General features: G+C 44.2%; 1 protein-coding gene across 1 annotated transcript in view; it reads left to right on the forward strand.

Moving 5' to 3' along the window:
• Positions 1-24,757, forward strand: part of NPC1 (NPC intracellular cholesterol transporter 1) — a gene marked incomplete at both ends in the record, with an annotated part of 58,756 nt that overhangs the window by 23,424 nt on the left and 10,575 nt on the right. The window contains 11 exons of the mRNA XM_080714659.1: positions 1,074-1,241; positions 2,448-2,697; positions 4,266-4,339; positions 5,119-5,489; positions 6,826-7,052; positions 9,893-9,993; positions 12,966-13,068; positions 15,384-15,573; positions 16,234-16,416; positions 16,810-16,924; positions 24,611-24,738. Coding sequence (XP_080570785.1) covers positions 1,074-1,241; positions 2,448-2,697; positions 4,266-4,339; positions 5,119-5,489; positions 6,826-7,052; positions 9,893-9,993; positions 12,966-13,068; positions 15,384-15,573; positions 16,234-16,416; positions 16,810-16,924; positions 24,611-24,738 — 1,910 coding nt within the window. The remainder of the gene's footprint in view (positions 1-1,073; positions 1,242-2,447; positions 2,698-4,265; positions 4,340-5,118; positions 5,490-6,825; positions 7,053-9,892; positions 9,994-12,965; positions 13,069-15,383; positions 15,574-16,233; positions 16,417-16,809; positions 16,925-24,610; positions 24,739-24,757) is intronic.

Below are 24,757 nucleotides of genomic sequence, written 5' to 3' on the forward strand. Positions count from 1 at the left end.
TTCCAAGAGTGAAGATAGGAGCCAGGCTTGGTGATGTATACCTGTAATCCCAGTATTTGGGAGGCTCAGACAGGAGGATTGCAGGCTTGAGGTCAGCCTCCAGAAGTAGTGAGGCTTGGCAACCTGGGAAGACCCTGTGCAAAAAGAGCTTGGGTATAGCTTGGAGGTGGAATGCCCCTGGGTTCAATCCCTAGAAACACCAAAAAAAAAAAAAAGAGGAAAACAAAATGAATGTATTAAGTACCTCTGGAGTTTAGCAGATTCCAGGAAGTTGCTGGCAAAAGCAAGAGACAGGTGAATGAAAGTTAGCAGCACAAGACCTGCTCCAGCTGCTTCCTGTGTGTGAAGCGTCATCTGTATTAGCCTTATGTAGTGTATCGTCTTTGTGTGCTAAAATTACGCCAAAAAGAACCAGACTCGATTCATTCACATGTGACCTATGCCCTAAAGCCAGTTTTTCCTATAAGTTCCGTAATCCAGCTGTGTCATGTGCTGCAGAGGTTTTCTGGAACCAGCTTCATTGACTGCCAAGGTATTAGGGTTCTTGGCTTCTCCTTCTGAGTCTTAGTGTGCTCCTCTGTTGTGAGAACTCTGGGAGCCGGGCGTGGTGGCGCACGCTTGTAATCCCAGCATTTGAGAGGCTGAGACCGGAAGGTCATGGTTTGTGGACGGTCTCAGCTAGTGAGGCACTGTTTCAAAATAAAAAAAAATAGGGCAGAGGGTGTGTCTCAGAGGCAGAATTCCCCCTTGGCTCCATCCCCAGACCTGCAAAAAAAAACAAAAAAACAAAAAAAAACTCCACGGGATGCCAGAAGCCTTTCCCAAGCGGCATTTCACTGGGGCATTGCGTGGGCCCGGTCTGCCACGTTACCTGAGAGCTGCTGACCCAGTTGAGAGGGAGGTTTCCCTCCCCTTTGTGCTTGGTGGCCCGCATTCCGCCTACTTGCTGGCGTGGTGGCTCTGCAGGTGGAGTCCCATGTTCACATCTCAGAGGCCTTTTCCCGCCTCTTCCTTGGTAAGTTAGAACAAGCACCGTGCGTGTCTCACCTGTTTGCCTGGGATTCCTCTCCTAGCCATGTACAGTGCCTGCCGGGATGTGGAGGCCCCCTCCAGTAATGAGAAGGCCCTGGGCCTCCTCTGTGGGAAGGATGCCGACGCCTGCAATGCCACCAACTGGATTGAGTACATGTTCAGTAAGGACAACGGACAGACGCCATTTACCATCACTCCCGTGTTCTCAGGTAGGAGTGACAGCTCCTGGCTTGGCTGTATTGGGGATGATGTCTTAAAGCCAAATAATCATAATCTGCAGCAGGAAGATAAGCAAATCCAGACAACTAGTCCTTGAGTTAGCAGGACATTGACCCACCTGTCATTAGGAGGCAGGAGTGTGAACAGAGGAGGAAAAGGACTTGCCTTCGGGGTTGCTGTGTAATGGAAGGCATAAGCTGGGGTTTTGTTTTTTTAAGAATAGCTTCAGAGCATCACAAAGGCCTTCGTCAGAGCTCTGCCCTAGCATTACACTGGCTGTTCAGAAAGGAGCTAAGGTGTGAGCGAAAGTTCCCCTCAGTGTGTGGTGTAGTTGGAGGTGTTAGCAACACCCTATGCAGAGTTAGGAAGTCACTTAAAATTGTACAGGACAAACTGTTAAAATATGGCTTGATTAAAGGTACACACCTGTAATCCCAGTGCTTGAGAGAATTATATGGGAGGATGGCAGGTGTGAGGCCAGCCTCAGAAACTTAGTGAGAACCTGTTTCAAAATTTAAAAAAAAAAAAAAAAAAAAAAAGCCAGGCATAGTTCACATGCCTGTGATCTCAGTACTTGGGAGGCTGAGACCATAGGATCACAGGTTCAAAGACAGCCTCAGCAAGTATAATGAGATTCTTCATCAACCTAGTGAGACCCTATTTCAAATTAAAAATAAAAAATAGGACCAGACATGGTGGCACACACTTGTAATCCCAATACTTAGAAGACTGAGACAGGAGGATCACAGGTTCACAGCCAGCTTCAGCTACTTACAAAAGCCCTCTGCAACTTAGTGAGACCCTGTTTCAAAATAAAGAATATAAGAGGGAAAAAAAAAAAAAAAAAAACCAGGGCTGGCGGTATAGCTTGAGGGTAAAATGTTGGGCTCAATCCTCAGTACCACAAAAATAAAAATAAAAAAATAAGACTGGGGGTGTAGCTCAGAGGTAAAATGCTCTGAGTTCAATCCCCAATACCACACACCCACAAAAAAATAAGACCTGAGGGTGTCACTTAGAGGTAGAATGCTCCTGGGTTCAATCCCTAGTACCAGAAAACAAACCCAAACCTTATCCTCCCAGTTGTATTACTCTATATACCAGAGTGCTTATTGTTGGGTTTAACTATAACTTAATACCAAATGTTTAGTGTTTTTCTCATTGACATATTTATTGAACACAATTCCTTCCTGTAGATCTTCCAGTCCATGGGATGGTGCCCATGAACAATGCCACCAAAGGCTGCAATGAGTCTGTAGACGAGGTCACCGGGCCGTGCAGCTGCCAGGACTGCTCCATCGTGTGCGGCCCCAAGCCCCAGCCCCCACCCCCGCCCGTCCCCTGGAGGATCTTTGGCTTGGACGCCATGTATGTCATCATGTGGATCACCTACATGGCGTTTTTGTTTGTGTTTTTTGGAGCATTTTTTGCAGTGTGGTGCTACAGGTAAGGTGTGTGTGTGTGTGTGTGTGTGTGTGTGTGTGTGTGTGTGTGTGTGTGTGTGTGTTAATTGTAGCCCAGGCAAGAAGAGCAAAATTACCCACATGACACTTAGTATTCAGGTTGAGACCTTGTTAATTAGAACAAGAATCAAATACCTGGATGAGCGTCTCCCATGAATTCTGCACTCTGCATCTAGCAGTCAAGCCTTACGTAGACACTTAAACATTTCAAGTCAGTCTAATCGATTTATCCAGAGTGATGTGTGGTATAAAGCTCCCTGTGTTAGCCCATTCTTTAGAAACTCATATGTGCCAAACGTGATCAAATCTAATTACACACAGTACTATAGTCCTTTTAGGTTTTTTTTCACGTTGATTTAGGATAGCACATTTTTATTAACTTTTTATTTTGAAACAATTTTAGATGTATCATGAGTACCAGTCAGTTATTCTGCAGCCTGCCTCCTCTGTTCCATTTCATTTGATGTTTGTAGTGACTGTTGGATTGAGGTTGCGTGTTTTTCTTTACTGGGATGGAACCCGGGGGCATTCTACCTTCAAACTACACCTTCAGCCCTATTTTTTATTCTTTATTTTGAAACAGAGTCTCACTGAGTTGCAAAGGGCCTCTCTAAGTAGCTGAGGCTGTCCATGAACCATGATCCTCCGGTCTTAGCCTCCCAAACGCTGGGACTACAAGCGTGCCCACCACGCCCGGCCTCAGGTTGTGTGTTTCTGACAGGAACATCACAGATGTGGTGATGTGTCTTTCCCGGTGCATGGTGGTGGGATCCATGACGCCGTGTCTCAGCAGCACTGTTAACCCGCTCACATGGATAAGAGGGTACCTGCTGGGTTTCCCCACTGTGAAGTTACCATTTTCCTTTCTGTAATTGAAATATTTCTCTAGAGGAGATACTTTAAGACTACCTAATACTTTGCTTCTCCTCAAACTGTCACCCTCTGCCCTGACTGCAGCCATTATTACTGTGGTATTTGCCCATTGGTGATTGTGGATTTCTCTCATTTTCTCTACATTTACTGATTGGACTTTTTCCTTCCTTTATTTATTCAATTGTTTACATTATGGGCATCCAGTGCTGTCATTTTGTTGCTCAGATGTTTCCAGTGTAGGCATTAGTAATACTTTCTGATTAGCAGTACCTTCTGATTGGGTGTGTGTGTGTGTGTGTGTGTGTGTGTTGCTAGAAATTGAACCCAGGGACTTTCTGCCTCAGAACTACACCCCTAGCCCATTTTATTTTTTGTTTTGAAACAGCCTTGGTAGGAGGTAGAATGCCCCTGAGTTCAGTCTCCACTACCAAAGAAAAAAACAAAACCAAGAACTGGGTACTAAGTATACTTCTTGTTACTGGGGAGGAGCGTGTGTTTTTAAAGGATATGAAAATTTTAAAGGGGAATGACAAAGTAAACTTATCCTTTCATAATTTGTTTTTAAATGCCTTCTTAAATTTTCTCCTGAGGCCAGAAGTAAGCTTTTAATGGCATTTTGAAATGTAACCACTTTGTTGTGAAGTCCACTAACACTATTTACGTGCTTTTATTTTTCAGAAAACATTATTTTGTCTCGGAGTACACTCCCATTGACAGCAATATAGCCTTTTCTGTTAATGCCAGTGACAGAGGTAGGCATATTTATATGAAAAATAAGGGGCTCCGATTATGTTGGCCTGAGAGACTTGACTTTCTCAAAACCAATGTCTCTATTCTGGATGAGGCGGTGCTCTAGTGGGGAGGACGGACATGGCTGTTGCCTGTGGCTCTGATGTCAGGATGTCAGATCAGCACCCGGGGATTAGCAGTAGCAGTGAAATACTTGCGGGCTGCGGTGAGAGCTGTGAAGGCACAGACCCAGCAGCCCAAGGGCAGGAGCGGCAGGGACGGATTGAGGGGACTGCGGGCGAGGGAGCAGTCAAAGAACTTTGCTTTGCGAAGGCTGGTCTATGCTGGGCGTGATGGTGATGCTTGTAATCCCAGTAACCTGGGAGGCAGAGCGCAGGTTTGAGGACAGCCTCAGCAAGTACTGGATTCTCATCAACCTAGCAAGAGTCTGTTTCAGAATAAAAATAAAATAGGGATGGGGGTATAGTTCAGAAGTAGAATGCCGTTGGATTCTATCCCAGTAACATACACACACACACACACACACACACACACACACACACACACGCTGGTATGTGAGCATCCTTCCTCCATGTAGTGAAATAGTGGCCATTGCCAGCTACCAAGAAGGGGTGGCTTTGCCAAGAGAAAGAGGAGCCAGCCAGGGGCAGTGTGAGCATGCTTGGGGGCGAGGGGGCTGGAGTCTCCGCTCACACAGTAACAGCTAACCGTCTCCCATTCCGACTTTCAGGAGTGGCTTGGCTCTTAACCTCCACCCACCTTTCCTCTCCCGCTCTTCCAGGGGAGGCGTCCTGCTGCGACTCACTCGGCGCAGCCTTCGAGGGCTGTCTGAGGCGCCTCTTCGCCCAGTGGGGGGCTTTCTGCGTCCGAAACCCTGGCTGCGTCATTTTCTTCTCTCTGGTCTTCATCGCCATGTGTTCTTCAGGCCTGGTGTTTGCGCGGATCACCACAAATCCAGTCGACCTCTGGTCATCTCCCTCTAGCCAGGCCCGCCTAGAGAAAGAGTACTTTGACACACACTTTGGGCCTTTCTTCCGGACAGAACAGCTCATCATCCGGGCCCCTAACGCCAGCAAACATACTTACGAGCCGTATCCTGCAGGAGCGGACGTGCCCTTCGGGCCCCCACTTGACAAAGAGGTTTTGCACCAGGTAACCTGCTGTTAGCAGACGCACATTCATCTGGAAAGTCGGGTGGTATGCTGGCTTTTACAAGTTGACCTGGTCTACCTGATGTGGATTTAGTATCTTGAAAATTTTTAAGCATAAAAGCAAAGGTTTTTCTGACTTTCTTTTCAAGAAAGTGATGATAAGATACTGAATTTGCCGGGCATGGTGGCACACACTTGTAATCCAAGTGCTTAGGAGGCTGAGACAGGAGGCACAGGTTCAAAGCCAGCCTCAACTACTTAGGCTTTCAGCAACTTAGTGAGACTCTGTTTCCAAATAAAGTATAAAATAGGTCTGGGAGTGTGGCCCAGAGGTAGAAAAGTCCCTGGATTCCACCCTCAGTATTACAAAAAAAAAAAAAAAAGACACTGAATTTGCTGAAAAATTTACTGTTGCCTGCTTCTGAATTGACTTGAAATAGTAGGTTTTCCTTTTTCTTAAAATTGTAATGAGCAGAAGACCTGAGTAGTGTTCATCTTAGGAATTTGTGAATTTTTTCTTTTGGTAACTGGAAGTAGTATGAAAGGACCCAGAGGAGTGAAGGGTTTTGTGCTGTGTTGGGAGCTGGGATGGGAGCTGCTAGATTGTCCAAGTTCTAAGAACAAACTTGCCATGACCTGAATGCGGCTCCCAGCCTGCCATTGAGAGCGGGTTGGAAGAGAGCCCCGTTTCTCTTACAGAGGCCTCTAAAGCTTCCTGTTGTCCCAAAGCACTTGCCGTGGAGAGCCACTTCTCCTTTAATGAACGATTACACAATCACATTGTTTTCCTTTAGATGCTGCTCTTGTCTACAGAAAGTATGCAAACTTGAAACGCTTCAAAATGGATCTCAGACTTTAATAGAACGTTCTCTCCACCCAGTGACTGCGGCCTTTTCCTAATTTGTTGCGGAAGATGGATGGCACAGCCATTTACCTCTTAAAACCTAGCCTCTACTAGGAAATGTGGGCGTATTCCTAGTGACCGTAGTGCAGATCAAGGCATTTGGCAGTGTGTTTTGGCAAGGGGTGTGTTGGGATGGCCAGGCACGTCGCCCTTTTCTCCCTGCTGAGACCTTGTTGGTGGCTGCTGGAGAAGGCTGGGAAGGGAGATGACCATGTGTCTGTCCTGCGCTGAGATCTGTTCTGGCCGAGATGTCCCCTCCACATCTCTGGACACCTGCAACCAGGGTCTTCGGCCCATTTTGCTGTAAGAATGGGCCTTTGGCCCCACCAGATAGCTTACCTTTGTGATCTTAATCCTCCCCTTAGGAACATTCCTTAATGATTTGAAGAAATCTGACATGTTTCTGCGTTTGTTTTTAAATTCTTTTTTTCAGGTTCTTGACTTACAGACAGCTATTGAAAACATTACTGCATTCTATAACAATGAGACAGTTACACTTCAAGACATCTGCTTGGCTCCTCTCTCACCATATAACAAGAATTGTACTATTTTGAGTGTGTTAAATTACTTCCAGAACAGCCATTCCACGCTGGACCATGAAGTAGGGGACGAATTCTATGTGTATGCTGATTACCACACGCACTTTCTGTACTGTGTACGGTAAGTGGCAGCAGTCATTTGTGTATCCTGCCAGTATGTGGACCCTTGCTGTGGCTCACAGAATCACAGTACTAGAGACCCAGCAGTGGGCAGACAGCCAGACCCCTGCAGAGCTTCCTGATGGAGGGAGACCGATGGCCTCACAGTGGGGACGTGTTACGGCAGATTCCGCCATAGTTGATTTCCTTGTCGTGGGGACGTTGTAGAGTGTGTTTACACAAAGTGAGACAGCTACGACATCAGTAGGCCGTGTAATTGTATGGACCGCCATTGTGCGTGCGGTCCATCGTTGGCAGAAATGCTATTCTGTGGCTCGTGACTGTGCACACGCTCTATCAGGTAGAGTTGAGTGTTACGAAGAAAAAATAAGGCTGAGCAAAGAGGGAGTGGTTTCTGGAGTGGAGACCTACAAAGGCAAAGGGATGGAGGACATCACAGAGAAGTGTTTAAAGCAGAAGGTGCAGGCAAGGGCAAAGGACCTGGGGTGGCTTCCTCGACCAGTGCAGGGACAGCGAGTGCCTCTCAGCCTTTAGCTCATACCAGCTCAGCAGCGTGCAGGTTCATGTACACACCTTCCCCTAAGATTCCTTCATTCCTTCCTTCCTTCATTAGTACTGGGGATGGAACCTCAAGGGCATTCTACCTCCGAGCTACACCCCCAACCCTATTTTATTTTTATTTTGAAACAGGATTTTGCTAGGTTGGATGAGAGTCTCACTACTTGCTGAGCCTGTCCTTGAGCCTGCAGTCCTCCTGTCTCAGCCTCCCAAGTACCCCTAAGACTTAAACTTAGAAGTGTATTGTGCTTTTTCTTGGTTTTCAGATAGACCCCCTGATTGCTTTTAAAGCAGCAGGCTCCCTTGAAGGGGTGAGTGAGGATGCCTGCAGTTTTAGATTGGAGGCCCTGAAGCTGCTTCCCTTAGGGAGCCATGTGTCTGGCTGGGCGGGCGCCTTTGTAGTTGGGATTAGTCTCCCAAGGAAGCTGTGCTTGTGATCTGTAAGGGGGGCCTTGGGCTTGTCCTGGAAGCTGAAGAGCAGCCCAGCAGCGAATGCCCTGGAGCTGGCCTGGGGACAGTTACTTAGCTAGCAAATAACCACAGAGCTATTTGTTCACCATAGAAGCAGAAAATTTTCTCCTTATCTCCCCCTCCCCCCCTCTTTCCTCTCTCTCTCTCTCTCTCCCTCTCTCTCTCTCTCTCTCTCTCTCTCTCTCTCTCTCTCTCTCTCTTTGGTGTTTTGGTGGTACTGGGGTGGAACCCAGAGGCTTCCTACCTCCTGGCTATACTCCAGACCTATTTTACGTTTTATTTGGAAACAGGGTCTCACTAAGTAGCGGAACCTGTGCAATCCTCCTATCTCAGCCTTCCAAACTCGGGGATTACAAGCCTGCACCGCCATGCCCTGCTCTCCTTATCTCTTTTGATTGCATCGCTTAACGAACCATGAGAGAGCTGAGCGTGCAGGTTTCTGGTTCTCAGGAGCTCTGTCTGGTATATGCTTCTTCAGGCTGTTGGGCTCACTGTCTTTCATGAGCTGTACTCTCATAGCCATATGCCCTAAGCCAGTGTTCTCGACAGGCAGATGGTATGAGGGAGCTGTGGGTAACTGGGAAAAGAAGTTTATATAAAAAGTTTGACATGGCGTATGTTATCAAAGGGTCTGGCTTGGGCAGGTGAGGGGCCTGCCGTGGTGACTCCCATGCCTGCAGGGCTGTGCTTCCCTTAGAGTCACACTGGCCGCTTCCTCTGAGGCCTCCAGCTCTCGCCCCTTTCTCCTGCTTCTCCTGGCTTTTCCACCCGCATGCTCTGTGGGAACGGGAACGTGGCTGCCCGGAGCAAGGCAGACTTGCTTCTCTCCCCTGTGTTCTTGATGGCATCCATATCTACCAGTTAATCACGCAGAGGCTCTGTCCCTGCGCCCCCCACCGTCCTGTGGTGGCTGGACGTTAGCCTCTGGATGTCCTCTCTCGGCCCGATGCAGAGGCAGTCAGGCTGGGGGATGCAGGATGCTACCTCCAGCTGCAGTGGCCTGATGCCAGGGCCTGGCAGTGCGGGCTCTGAAGGCGGTGCCATGGGAGCCGCTGAGCACCCAGCTGGGCTGAGCGGGGGCGCCCTGAGGTGCCGCTTCCCTTTCCCCAGGTCACGTCTGCCTGTGTTCACCCTTGCCTGGGCCATTGCACAAACCTCCTGACCGCCCTCTCTGCTTCCTGTTTCTTTCCCACTTCCAGACCAAGTTCTCTGTAAAACGGCTCATGACATCCTTTCCTCATATATTTCTAATTGCTCCTCAGTGCTTCCAGGGTAAAATTCTAAACCACTCAGCATGGCACTGAATCCTTGTTTTTGCCATTGTCTACCATCCTTTCCCGCCCTGTCCCTCCCCTCAGACTCCCCACATCATGGGCACCCCGGGCTCTAGGACAGGACTCGTTACCCGAACCACCATCTTATCCCCTCTCACACACCCTTCTCTCTCCACGGTCATGCCTGTAGAACTCCTCCTTTCCTCCCTGGTGGTCTCCTTCCTTCCCCTCACCCTCATGGAGCTGGTCGCAGCCAGACCTGCACAGGTCCCCTCCTTTGGTGGCAGTTTGCCCCTTGTCATTTGCCCTCTCCTCTGCCACGTGTCACCATCGCGCTGCCGTTATCTGCTGCCTTTTGCCCAGTAGCTATGGGCTCCAGAGGCAAGTGACCGTCTATGTTATTCAGCTAAGGAACCTCGGAGCCCACGTTGTGCCTAGGATATGGTCAGCCCCCCAAGGGGCTGTTGTCTGAATGTTTAGGTCTCCTTGATGTCTCAAAGCTTGCTCTAATCAGGAGGTGCTTTCTGATCTTTTGCAGGGCCCCTGCCTCTCTGAATGACACCAGCCTGCTACATGACCCTTGCCTCGGTACATTCGGAGGACCAGTGTTCCCGTGGCTTGTGCTAGGAGGCTATGATGGTAAGTAAGAAATGCACCTGGTGGTCCTGGTTCTGTCATTAATGGATAAGGGTATTTAAAAATAAATTTTTTCGGCACCAGGAATTAACCTAGGGTCATGATATCTTGAAGCTACACCCCAGCCCTATTTTATTTTTTTGTTTTTTTAGGAGAGTGTGTGTGTGTGTGTGTGTGTGTGTGTGTGTGTGTGTGCGCGCGCGCGCGCGCGTGTGTGTTTGATACTAGAGATTGAACCCAGGGACATTCTACCTTGGAGTTATACCCCAGCCCTATTTTATTTTTATTTGAAACAGAGTCTTGCTAGGTTGATAAGAATCTCACTGCTTGCTGAGGCTGTCCTTGAACATGCAATCCTCCTGCTTCAGCCTCTCAAGTACTGAAATTACAGGCATGCACCACCATACTCAATTTATTTTTTTATTTATTTATTTATTTTTGCAGTACTGGGAATGGAACCCAGGGGCATTCTACCTCCGAGCTACGCCCCCAGCCCTATTGTTTATTTTTTATTTTGGAACAGGGTCTCACTGAGTTGCAAAGGGCCTCACTCAGTAATAGCTGAGGCTGTTCACGAACCGCGATCCTTCTTTCTCAGCCTCCCAAATGCTGAGATTACAAGCATGCACCACCACACCCGGCTTATTATTTTTAAAACAGGACCTCAAGCCAGGCATGGTGGCACATACCTGTAATCCATGTATTTGGGAGCCTGAGACAGGGAGAGTGCAGGTTCAAGGACAGCTTCAACAAGTAGTGAGACTCTTAGCAACCTAGCGAAACCCTGTTGCCAAATAAATAGAGTGGGGCTGGGGGTGTAGCTTGAAGGTGGAATGCCTCAGAGTTCAATCCTCAGTACCATAAAAAAAAAAAAAAAAAAAACAGGATTTCACTAAGTTGCAGAGGGCCTCACTAAGTAGCTGAGGCTGGCTGCAAACCTGTGATCCTCCTATCTCAACCTCCCAAGTACTGGGATTACAAGTGTGTGCCACCATGCCTGGCTCTTTCCTTTTATGTTTGAAACAGTGTCCCACTAAGTTGATGAGAGTCTCACTACTTGCTGAGGCTGTCCTCAAACCTATTATCCTCCTTTCTCGGCCTCCCAAGTACTGGGATTACAGACGTGTGCCATCATGCCCAACTTTTATTTTTGTTTTGAAACAGGGTCTCGTTACATTGCTGAAGCTGGCCTCAAACCTGCAGTCTTCTTGTCTCGGCTTTCCAAGTACTGGGTGGACACGGGTCACCACACCCAGCTTATGTATATTTTATAATGGAGCAATCCTCCTAAGTCCCAGTCTTTTGAATCTTACATCCATGGGTTTGGGTTTTACTGTAGAGGGCTGACCTTTTAGGTCACACATGCCTTTGAGAAACTGTCAAAGACAAGGACTTTTCCCCAGAATAACGCACTTCTGCATATCCACGTATATTATTGAGTTGCATAGAGGTCACAGACCCTGGATGCTCACCTGTAGAATCTCCAGGGAAGTCCCGGACTTCAGGTTCACAGCCCGTGTCGTGGGAAGAGATGGCATGTGAGGTAGGAGGAAATCTAAAGTTGAAGGATTTTTTTTTCCTAAACTACTCAGAACTTTTGCAGTGGGGAGAACAATTGTTTGCTCTCTGCTGATTCCTGTAACGTGGAACAGACTGGGCTAAATAAAATGGGGTGATGATTCACGTGGCATCTCAGGCAGCCAGAGCCTAGTTACAAGCTCAGCAGGTTTTTCTCCAGCATGTGAAGAGTCCAGATAGGTGTTCTCTCACTTGTTCGAAGGCAGGGAAGAACTTGAGATCTATATTTAAAATTTACTCCACTTAATAGCTGGGCGTAGTGGTGCACACTAGTAATCCCAGTACTTGGGAGGCTGAGACGGTAGGGTCACAGGTTCACAGACAGCCTCAGCTACTTAGTGAGGCCCGCTGCAACTTAGTGATACCCTGTTTAAAAATAAAGAATAAAAATAGGGCTGGGGAAAAAAAATAGGGCTGGGGGTGTAGTTTGGAGGTAGAATGCCCCTGGGTTCCTTCCCAAGTACTGAAAAAAAAAATTACTCCACTTTATATAATAAAATGTCACTTCTAGTGGTAGGGAAAAGATGGGTGTCAGCAACTGGCTAGGTATAGGGGAAAAAATAAGTTGCTTCTTTGTTATTTTTCCTATCAAAATAAACTTCATATAAGCCAAAGATTGAAATGTAAGAAGTAAAACTGTTAAAAAATCAAAAGAAAATACAAGAGGAATTTTCTTAAAATAATTTTTAAATGGAGAAAGTATTTCTAAGCCAGACAAAAAAATCCCAGAAGGAAAGACTAATGGGTATGACTACAAAAAGACATTAAGTTCATGTGTGAGACGTACAGTTTTTATTAAAAGGCAAGGAACTAGTCAAAAAAATATTAGTATTCATAACAGAGAGCATTTCTCCAATATATAGAGTTCTGAGAAAAAGAGAAAATCAGCCAGAAGAAAGCCGTACAAATGGGTTTCAGTTACGTGCAGTAAACGCTTCCGCTCGCTCCCGTGGGCGCGCGCATCTCACTTCTGCCTTCTCCCTAACAAACTGATAAGGCCTGCGCGTTGGTTAAACCCTGTGTTAATGGAAACATGGGGAATTTCCCGTTGTTGGTGGAAATGTAAATTGGCTACTAGAATGTAAGCTCCAGGAAGAAAGGGATTTTCTCTCTTTTGCTCCCTGATAGCTGCACAATACCTCGAGTAATGCCTCGCACAAAGTAGATCTGAGTAAGTGTTGTGTTAAACCAAAGGACTATCATAGGTGTGTGCCACCGTGCCTGGATTGTAGAAACCATTTTGTGCGCTCTTGTTTGGTTTTAGCACAGAGAGAACCTTCAGCTCCAGCGAGAAATCCGAGTCAGCTACCATGTTGTGATTTCCCCCTCATATGTATCTGATTTTCTGCACGCTTGTAATCTGGTTTTTGATGTCTGTCATATTTCTTACTTTCCAGATGAAAACTACAGTAATGCCACTGCTCTTGTGATTACCTTCCCTGTCAATAATTACTACAACGATACAGAGAAGCTTCAGAGGGCCCAGGCCTGGGAAAAAGAGTGAGTCACTCATGAGGGACAAGCTGACTGTCCTGGCTTTGCAGGAAGCTGCACACTTGAGCAAGCACTTAAATTTCATCCTCTAAATTAACCAGCCTGAGATCTGAGTTATGTAATAATTTCACTTGGTATTAGTGATGCTAAGAAGAAATCATTGAACATATTTACCTGTAAATGGATGATTTGAACAGGTATTCTTAGACAAGAATACAAACATCTGTACAGATGTTCCATGCATAGTTCTCTTAACAGTCAAGTCAGGAGCACACTGAATCCGTTAGTGAAGGGTGACTGCAATGGAGTATTATGCAATCATTAGAGAGAATGACATAAACAAATAATTAAAAGATTTACTAAAATGTTAGAAAAAAGACTTTTTGGGGGTGCTGAGGATTGAACCCATAGGCATCCTACCTTCAAGCTATGCCCTCCAGCCAGGTTTTATTTTATATTTGAAAACAGGGTCTCACTGGTTTGATGAGAGTCTCACTACTTGCTGAGGCTATCCTCAAACCTGTGATCCTCCTGTCTCAGCTTTCCAAGTACTGGGATTACAGGCATGTATCACCACACCAGGCTCAAAAGATGTATTAAAGGTATAATCAAGCCGGGCAAGGTGTCACACACTTGCAATCCCAGTACTTGGAGGGCTAAGATGGGAGGATCGCAGTTTCAAACCCAGCCTTAGCAAGGCTCTCAGCAACTCAGTGAGACCCTGTTTCAAAATAAGAAGTAAAGCCAGCTGGGGGTGTAGGTCAGAGGTAGAATGCCCCTAGGTTCAAGCCCAATGCAACAAAGAAAAGGTATAATCAACATATTTATATAAATATGTACTATATATCCTGTGCATGCCTAGAAAAATATCTAATAATGACCTGAGAAATTGTTAACTGTGTTTCTAATCTGTAGAGAATGTAAAGATAAGGGTTAGGAAGTTTGGGGTCATTTCCTCTTTATAACCGTCAGTATTTCTTTTGTTTTGTTTTTGTCTTACTAGAGATTGAACCCAGGTCCTCACACATATTAGGCAAGTGCCCTACCACTGAATTCATCCCCAAACACCTTTTTCTTTTATTTTGAGATGGGGTCACACTGAGTTGCCGAGGCTAGTCTTGGACTTTGGATTCTCCCTGCCTCAGCCTCCCCAGTAGATGGGATTACAAGTGTTATGCTACTGTGCCTGTCCTTTCAGTACTTTTGTTTTGTTTTTGTGGTACTTGGGATGGAACCCAGGGGCCTTCTACCTCTCGGCTACATCTCCAGACCTATCTTATATTTTTTGGTCTGGAAACAGGGACTCACTAAGCTGCTGAGGCTTTGAACCTGCCATCCTCCTGTCTCAGCCTCCCAATTACTGTGATTACTACCATGCCCAGCTCCTTCAGTACTTTTTTTTAAAAAGAGCTTTATTGAAATAACAACTCATAAACTATACAATTCAGTCATTCAAAGTGTACAGTTTAATAGCTTTAATATAGTCACACACGTGGTCAACCATCATCACAGTCAATTTTAGAATATTTGATTATCTTAGGATGGAACACTTTACCCACCCATCGTTTCTTCCTCTTAAAACTGTAAGCAACCACACATCTACTTTCCATCTTTAAATATTTTCCCCAATTGAATGGCCTTGGCATCCTTATAAAAAACTATTTAACTCCAGATACATGGTGTGTTTCTGGACTCTAAATTCTGTTCCTTTGGTCAGTGTGTCTTTTCTTGCACCAGTATACCACTGTCTTGATGACTGTGGTTTTGTAGTGAGTATTGAACTTGAGAAGTATGCGTCCTACTCTGTCTTTTTAAAAATGCCGCTTTGGCTCTTCTGGGCCCTGCAATTGCATATGAATTTTAGAATCAGCTTACCAGTTTCTGTAAGAAGTCAGCCAGATTCTGATAGATTTTACACTGATTCTGTAGATCCCCTCTTAAAATTTTGTTCTGTTTATTAAAATATACTTTATCTAGATAATTTTTTTAGTTAAAAATAGGCAAAACAAAGTGATTTTAAACTTGTTCTAAACCTGTCTTAAATGGTAGGAAATCCAGGGCTGGGGGTAGCTCTGGTAGAGTGCTTGCCTGGCATGCCCTGGTTTGACCCCCAGCACCACCAAACTGAAAGGTAGAGCATACAGCCTGCAGGAACCTTGGTTGTAACCTGAAAGTGTCTCGGCTTCTAGGCTCCAATGTAGAAGATCCTAAAGCAGGGAGAAGCTTAAGTGTGGCCTCTGTGTCATAAAAGTTGGGAAGATGCCTCTCATTTATCTACCACCTAGTTTTAACTAAAACTGTAACTTTTGCTTACTCTTTAGGTTTATTAATTTTGTGAAAAACTACAATAATCCAAATCTGACCATTTCTTTTACTACTGAAAGAAGTATTGAGGATGAACTGAATCGTGAAAGTAGCAGTGATGTCTTCACTATTGTAATCAGCTATGCCATCATGTTTCTGTATATCTCCCTAGCCTTGGGGCACATCAAAAGCTGCCGCAGGCTTCTGGTAAGTGTGTGGGGGTTGTAAGGGGTGTGTGTGTTAAAAATGGCAGTGCACAGCGTGAGGTCATGTTTTGGCTTCTACTTACTCCTAGTTTATTATCTCCAAAATTGATTTCAGCCGGACAAAGTGGCATATACCTGTAATTCCAGCTACTCAGGAGACTTAGGCCAAAGGATCTCAAGTTTGAGGCCACTCTGGACAGCTTAAAGAGAAACTGTATCAAAAATAAATTTTAAAGGGCGAGGGACAGAGCTCAGTAATAGAGAACTTGCTGGAATGCATTGGGCCCTGGTTCAGATCCACAATACTGCAAACAAACAAATGCCTAACATGCTTTAGTCCTTATGGTGGACACAGGTGCAAAGTCTATATTAATTGTGTGTCGCACAGTTTTGTTGTTTGCATCTGTTTCCTTCTGTTAAAATTGTTGGTTTATCTTAAACCTAAATTTTCTCACCTAATCTAATGTTTTTCTAATTTGTCCAACTCATCACCCAGGAATGTAATATGTAAGCTCATGTAATATGTTGCTACTAAAGACCTAAATGTTTTTCATATCTTCTCTCAAATTGAAAATTGTACTTCTAGCGTTCGGTTAGCGATATCCCTGTAAGGCAGTAAAAATGCCGCTCTAATGGGTGATTTGTCATCACTGGCTCTCAGGTGGATTCCAAGATCTCCCTGGGCATCACGGGGATCCTGATTGTGTTGAGCTCGGTGGTCTGCTCGCTGGGCATCTTCAGCTACATTGGGACCCCGTTGACCCTCATAGTGATTGAAGTCATCCCCTTCCTGGTGCTGGCTGTTGGGGTGGACAACATCTTCATTCTGGTGCAGACCTACCAGGTATAGTTTCATCTTCTCACGGCGCTTGGTGTCTTTCCTGGTACTGGGCTTCGTTAGTGGCTGTTCCCCTCTGCGTTTGTGAGTGCAGACGGTGAGGAGACATTTTGGGACCGAAAATTTCAACCCTCTTTTTGATTGGTGGAATAGATATAAAGTCAGAATTTGTTTTTGAAGTACCTCTCTTGCATGTGCATGAAAAGGGCTAACACAGTCTTGGAAACTATTTTGGATATGACTTTGGAGTCCCCACCAAAGTATATAGCTTACAAGATATTATTAATCATCTACTAACCATTTTTATCATTGAGTTAATACAAGGAAGCAAAGCAGTGGCATTGCTATTTGAGAAATTTCCACTTTCTATATTCAATTTCTTTTTTTTTTTTTTTTAAGAGAGACGAACGTCTTCAAGGAGAAACGCTGGATCAGCAGCTGGGCAGGGTCCTGGGGGAAGTGGCTCCTAGCATGTTCCTGTCGTCCTTTTCTGAGACATCAGCGTTTTTCTTTGGTAATTCTACTTTCTACTGTACCAGTTCTATACTTGGCTGAGCCTGAAAAAAGGAGCTGCCTATCTGAATATGCCCTTTTGTCCTGCCTCTTTATTCCAAAATTGGAAAGTATCATTGAGTTAGACTCCAAGAAAAATTGGTGGCAGTGTCTTGGGTGTCAGTTTACAGGATTCTTCTTTCTCATGATAAATTTCAGGACAGTTTTAATGTTGGGGTTCGAGATGACAGAGATCTTCTCTGCCACCTCCCCTTTGGGACCCCAGCAAATGTTGGTATTTGAAAATGGCACCTTTGCCTGGCTACTGCTCCTCCGCAGTGCAGCACTGTAAGCAGCCGCTCCCAACTCCACAGGCCGTGGCCTGCAGGATGCTGTGTGCCTTGTTTTTCCCTCCACTCAACATGCAGCTCCTTGAGGAAGCACCTCGTTAACGAGCAGGGGTTCTTGCATCTTACCCCAGTAGAATGAGCCAGAGTACACCGAAACAAAAATAATCACTGCTGGATTTTTTGGTACTGAGGATGAACTCAAAACCTGCAGTCCTCCTCACAGCCTCCCAAGTTCTGAGATTAAAGATGTGCACTGTATTTCTTTCATATGGAGACATCACCAGGTAGACTCATGGTGGGCCCACCTCTGCAGGGTAGAAGGAGAAAGGCAACTCTGTCTGTGTGGAGGCGGCTGGATTCAAACCCCTCAGCCCAGAGAAGACTTTTGCAGTCTGCCACCGGGCGCTGCGGTCACATCCTGCAATGCCCAGTGGCCGCCCGGTCCCCACACACAGGACCGTTGTAAGGGCCTTATAGGAGGTGGTCTTTCAGCATAGACTCCCTGTCACTGTGTTAGTCTCATTTCCACAAAGCCATGATTTTGAAACCTCTGGTTTTTATTGTTCCTTTTCATGGACACAGGTGCAAAAAAAATAAGTGTATTCTCCTTGCTTCTGTTACTGGAAAACCACTGCAGCTGTGATGATAACAGCAGCTGGGACTGTGCCTCAAGGTTGGAATGGCCTTGGTGAGGCAGTTGGAGGGCACGGTTTTGGCACTCCATCTGTAAGAGGCAGTGACCATGGCCAGCCCAGGGTTGGGAGGTCTGATTTTTTTTTCAAAGCTGCAAATCTAGATTTATATGTTAACACTAGTTCATTTTTAAATGCTTACTACAGTTAAAAGTATTTTTTAATTCTAAAATGGACCAGTGTAGTATGGGCCAAGCAGGGTCCATCTGCCCATGGCTGTCAGTTTGCAATTTCTGATTTTCATTTCTTTGTGTGGGGGGGGTACTGGGAATTGAACTTGGGGGCATTTTACCTCCAATATCCACCTCAATCCTATTTTTTAATTTTTATTTTGAAACAGGATCTCCCTAGATTGATGAGAATCTCAATACTTGCTGAGGCTGTCCTCAAACCCGGCAATCCTTCTGTCTCAGCCTCCCAAGTACTGGGATTACAAGCATGCACCACCACAGCCAGCTTGCAGTTGTTTTTTTTGTTTTTGTTTTTGTTTTCCCAGTACTGGGGATGGAACCCAGAGGCATCATTCTACCTCTGAGCTACATCCCTCCCACACTACTTTAGTCTTTTTTTTTTTTTTTTTTTTTTTTTTTTTTGGTGCTGCTGGGGTTCCTGGAAACCCTTCCACCTCCAGGCTACCCCTCCCAGACCTATTTTTTTATATTTTTTTTAATTTGGAAACAGGGTCTCTTAAGCCAGCGATGCTGGCTTTGAACCTGCGCAATCCTCCTGTTTTTGCCTCCTAAGCATGGGGATTACAAGCGTGCACCACCAGCCCAGCTTTGTCTGTTTTTTGAAACAGGGTCTCACTGAGTTACAAAGGGCCTCACTAAGTAGCTGAAGCTGTCTGCGAACTGCTATCCTCCTGTCTCAGCCTCCCAAATTCTAGAATTACAAGCTTGCGCCACCATGCCCAACACTTTTTTTTTCAATGTGTGTGGTTACCACCTATTTTAATTTGATTTGTTTTCTAGTTATTCTGGCAAAAATATGGAATGCTTCATGAATTTGCGTATCATCCTTATGCAGGGCCATGCTAATCTCTGCACTGTTCCAATTTTAGTTTATTTGCTGCCGAAGCAAGCAACCATCTTGCAGTTTCTGATTCTTACCCTGGCACCTCTGACTTGGAAAACCTTCATTTGATTGTACATTGCCTTTTACTATAACTAAACTAGGAGATATGTACAAACATTGTTGACAGAATAGCAGATAGAAAATATAGTCCTTCTCTTAAAGTAAAGCATAGAAGATACTATAAGAAACAGCCTGTTACTTGTGGTTCTCAGATTTTTCGTGTGCATTGTAATTATACATTATATTGAGGTGTGTAGAGTGATAGGAACATACACAACTCTCACAAAACTTTCACCTAGTCTGCTCCCCCACGTTTTTGAGATTGCAGTTGAGATTTATTTATTTATTTATTTTATTTTTTTTGGTGGTACTGGGGGTGGAACCCAGAGGCTTTCTACCTCCGGGCTATACTTCCAGACCTTTTTTATATTTTACTTGGAAACAGGGTCTCACTAAGTTGCTGGAAGCCTCACTGAGTAGCTGAGGCTGGCCTTGAACCCGTGCGATCCTCCTGTCTCAGACTCCCAAGCGCAGGGATTACAAGCGTGCGCCACCACGCCCGGCTATGAGATTTATTTTTTGAGGTGATCTTTTTTATTAGTGCATTGTATTTATACAACATAATGGGGTAAAAAACTTGTGTAGACATAAATGCACACATCACCCAGCCAGCCCCCACCCAGTCCCCACCCCATCCCTCCCTCCCATGCTTGGTTTGGTGGTTGGCTTCGATATGAGTAAGTACATCATGCGCTAAAGCATTTACCTCTCCCCCCTTCTCATCCCCACAGTTAGGCTGCCTTATTTGCTCCTCTATAGGATCCTTTTTCACCTGGAGTTCCTCGCATGACCCCATTCACCCTAGCTTTCACATATTAGGGAAAGCATCAGATTTCTTACTTTTTGTGACTGACTAATCTTGCTTAGCATAATGTCCTCAAAATCCATCCATTTCCCTGAAAATACCGCAATTTTATTTTTTTTATGGCTGAGTAAAATTTCATTGTGTACATATCCCACAGTTTTGTAATCCATTCATCTGTTGATGGACATCTTGGCTGGTTCCACAGTTTGGCTATGGTGAATTGTGCTGCTATGAACATACACATGCATTAGTTTGGTAGTTTGGTTTCCTTTCTTTTGGGTAGATATCCAGAAGTGGTATTGCTGAATCGAATGGTAGATTCATTCCCATTCTTCTGAGGCTCCTCCATACTGTTTTCCAAAGTGTTTGCACCCTCCTCAACAAATGGTGTTGGCAAAACTGGTTAACCATATGCAGAAAGTTGGAAATTAATCCCACTTTTTTACCCTGCACAAGAGTCAATTCGAGATGTATCAAAGACTTGGAAATTAGACCAGAGAGCTTAAGGTCCAACACTGCAACACATAGGCACAGATAAAGACTTTACAAGACCCCAAAGGCACAACAAACCAAAAGGCGAATCAGTGCATGGGATTGCATGAAATTGAAGAGCTTCTGTTCAGCAAAGGAAACTGTCAGGAACCTCAATCGAGAGCCAACAGAATGGGAGAAGATTTTTTGTCACCTACCTCTCTGATAGAGGACTAATATCTAGAATATACAGAGAACTCAAGAAACTCAACACTAAGAAAACAAAGCATCCAATAACAAAATGGGCAAACGAACTAAATAGACACTTCACAAAAGAAGAAATTCAAATGGCCAATAAATGCATGAAAAAAGTTCAACATCACTGGCAATCAGAGAGATGTAAATCAAAACTACCCTGAGATTTCACCTAACTCCAACTAGAATGGCAGCCATTCAAAACAAACAATAACAAATGCTGGCGAGGATGTGGAGAAGTGAGAACTCTAAGACATTGTTGGTGGGACTGCAAATTAGTGCAGTTGAGAATTTTATATACATACTTAGCATTACTTCAACTGTTAACACCTTTAGTCTCATCCCTCCTCATCTCCGACCTCCCTTCCCTGAACCCTCTCAGTCACTACATTGGCATCACTGCTCTTTACATGATGTTACCCTTATTTTTTTTTTTTAGCTGTATATGAGATTCTTTATTTATTTTACTTATTATTATAAAGCTCTCTGGATATTTTTATATCCACACACTCACATTTTTAACAGAAATTGGCTTGTGTGGATGTACTTTTTTTTTAACCAGTTTCTTCACTCTTGATAGCGTCACAAACATCTTTACAATTTCTCTAATTCCATATTTAATGGTGACCGTTAATGAGGATGTACCAGGGTTTGTTTAAATAGTTCATCTGACAGAATGGGGATACTTACCCTATAGCTCAAGTTTTACTTTATTCCTGGGTTTTTTTTTATATGTTATTTTATTTTTATGTGGATCATATTAAAAATGGATATATTCACACAGTGTTTGCTGCCCCCCCAACTTTCCCTTTACCCTGCTCCCAGCAATGAGTGTCCAGATTGACCATGGTACATTCACACTTACACACATATTCAGATGTAGCGCCTCCATTAATCAACCTCAGCCTTCTTCCTCTCCTACCCTTCCTTTTATAGCTTTGCTGAGGCTTCCCCTCCATTATCTGGAGTCCCTCTGGTATCCTCAATACTCCCTAGTTTGGGCATATTAGAGAAAACATATGTCCCTTCTCTTTCTGTGCTTGGCTGATCTCACTTGATATAATGTTCTCCAGGTCTTTCCATCTTCTTGTGAATGACATGATTTTGTTCTTTATTGCTGAGTAGAATTCCATTGTGTGTATTTCCCATAATTTTTCAATCCATTCATCTGTTGATGAAGACCTGGGTTGGTTCCATATTCTATTACAAACTTTGCTGCTATGAACATGGGTATGCATATGTTACTGTAGTTCTCTGATTTCAACACCTTTGGAAAGATACCCAGGAGTGGTAGAGCTGGATCATATGGTGAATCCATTCCCAGTTTTCTAAGGAATCTCCACACTGATCTCCAGAGTGGCTGAACTAGTTTGCACTCCCACCAACAGTGTAAAAGAGTTCCTCTTTCCCCACATCCTCGCCAGCATTTGTTGTTATTTGACTTCTTTATGCTTGCCACTCTGATTGGGGTTAGATGGAATCTCAGTGTAGTTTTGATTTGCATCTCCCTGATGGCTAGTGATGTTAAACATCTTTTCATATATCTATTGGCCATTTGTGTCTCTTCTTCTGTGAAGTGTCTATTCAGTTCAGTTGCCCATTTCTTGATTGGGCTATTTGTTTTGCTAGTGTACAGTCTTTTGAGGTCTCTGTATATTCTGGATATTAGCCCTTTATCAGAGTAGTGGCTGGTAAAGATCTCTTCTCTTTAGATTCTTGATGGTTTCCTTTGATGAGCAGAATCTTTTTAGTTTGATGCCATCCCACTTGTTAATTCTTGCTTTAATTTCCTGTACTTTGTAGGTCTTGTTGAGAAAGACCTTACTGCCTGCGCCTATATGTTGGAGTGTTGAGCCTATCCTCTCCTCTAATAACGTCACAGTCTCAGGTCTAATTTCTAAGTCTTTGATCCATCTTGAATTGATTCCTGTGCACAATGAGAGATAAGGATTTATTTCCATCCTTCTACAAATGGATAGCCAGTTATCCCAGCACCATTTGTTGAAAAGGCTGTCTTTTCTCCAGTGTATGAGTTTGGCCTCTTTGCCAAAGATCAATTGACTATATGTGTGTGGGTTTGTTTCTGTATCTTCTGTTCTATCCCATTGGTCTGTATGCCTGTTGATGTACCAATGCCATGCTGTTATTACTATTGCCCTGTAGTATAATTTGAAGTCAGGGATTGCGATGCCTCCTGCATGGTTCTTACTGCTGAGAATTGCTTTGGCTATTCTGGGTCTTTTCTTTCTCTATATAAAATTCATGACTGATTTTTCTAGGTCTATGAAGAATGCCTTTGGTATTTTGATAGGAATTGCATTGAATCTGTAGATCACTTTTGGCAGAATGGCCATTTTGATGATATTTATTCTGCCTATCCATGAGCAAAGGAGATCTTTCCATCTTCCAAGGTCTTCTTCAATTTCTTTCTTTAATGTTTTATAGTTTTCATTGTTAGAGGTCTTTTACATCTTTGATTACGTTTATATCTAGGTGTTTTATTGGTTTTGAGGTTATTGTGAATGGAATTGTTTTCTTTATTTCTTTCACTGTGGATTCGTTGTTGGGATATAGAAAAGCAACTGATTTCTTTAGACTGATTTTTATATCCTGCAACTTTGCTGAATTGGTTAATCAGTTCCATTAGTCTTTTGGTTGAGTTCTTTGGGTCTTCTAGGTAGAGGATCATGTCATCTGCAAATAAGGATAGTTTTAATTCCTCTTTTTCTATTTGAATTCCTTTGGTGTTTTTCTCTTGTCTTATTCCTTTGGCAAGAGTATTGAGGACTATTTTGAAAAGGAGTGGTGAAGTTGGGCGTGGTGGTGCACACTTGTAATCCCACCATTCTGGAGGCAAAGACAAGAGGATCGCTGTTTGTGGATAGCCTCAGTTGCCCCTTGCAACTCAGTGAGACCTGTTTTAAAAATAAATAATAAAAAATTAGGGCTGGAGGTATAGCTCAGAGGTAGAAGGCCCCTGGGTTCCATCCCCAATACCACAAGAAAAGAAAAGAAAAGAAAAGAAAAGAAAAGAAAAGAAAAGGAGTGGTGATAGTGGGCATCCTTGTCTTGTTCCTGATTTTAGAGGAAATTCTTGCAGTTTTTCCCCACTCAGTATGATGTTGGCTTTGTGTTTATTGTATATTGCCTTAATGATGTTGAAATATGTTCCTTCTATTCCAATTTTCTGCAGTGTTTTTAACATGAATGGGTGTTGGATTTTGTCAAATCCTTTTTCAGCATCTACTGATATGATCATGTGGTTTTTGTTCTCAGTTCTATTTATGTGGTGAATAACCTGTATTGATTTGCATGTTTAACCAGCCTTGCTTTTCTGGATGTTACCCTTATTTCTAATTTCTCTTTAGTTTCCACATATAAGAGAAAACATAGAGACTGGCTAATCTTGCTTCGTTTAATATTCTAGAGTTCCATCTATTTTCTTGTAAATGACTTGATTTTGTTCCTTTTAATGGCTGAGAAAAAAATTTCATTATGTATATATACCATGCCTGAAAGCCTGTATAGTATAATTGGGGTCTATTTCCCAATGTGTCTTGATTAAGTATGATGGGGCCAGGGCCCAAGAAGCTACTTTACAAGGTGGTCTTGTATGGACACCTTTTTTTGTGTGTGTGTGGTACTAGATATGGAACCCAGGGGCGTGCTACCTCTGAGCTACATCCCAAGCCCTATTTTTTATTCTTTATTTTGAAACAGGGTCTCACTGAGTTGCAAAGGGCCTCACTAAGTAGCTGAGGCTGTCCGAGAACCACAATCCTTCTGTCTCAGCCTCCAAATTCTGGGATTACAATCATGCGCCACCACGCCTGACTGGACACCATTTAGAAAAGCTTTGAGCTCCGTGTGGACTTTGGAGCATGCTTTCTCGTGGGTCGGGCCTGCTCTGCTCCCTGTACCTGTGTGTCCTTGTGAGTGGAATGTGAGTCTGCATGGTGTTGCTGTACATGTGCTGACACACAGCTTCTCTCTCCCTTCAGGAGCGCTCTCGGTGATGCCAGCTGTTCACACGTTCTCTCTGTTTGCGGGAATGGCAGTCTTCATTGACTTCCTTCTTCAGATTACCTGCTTCGTGAGTCTCTTGGGGTTAGACATCAAACGTCAAGAGGTAAGTTGTTACTAGGATC

Source organism: Muscardinus avellanarius, assembly GCF_963383645.1.
Source record: "Muscardinus avellanarius genome assembly, chromosome: 17".
NCBI classification, from domain to species: domain Eukaryota; kingdom Metazoa; phylum Chordata; class Mammalia; order Rodentia; family Gliridae; genus Muscardinus; species Muscardinus avellanarius.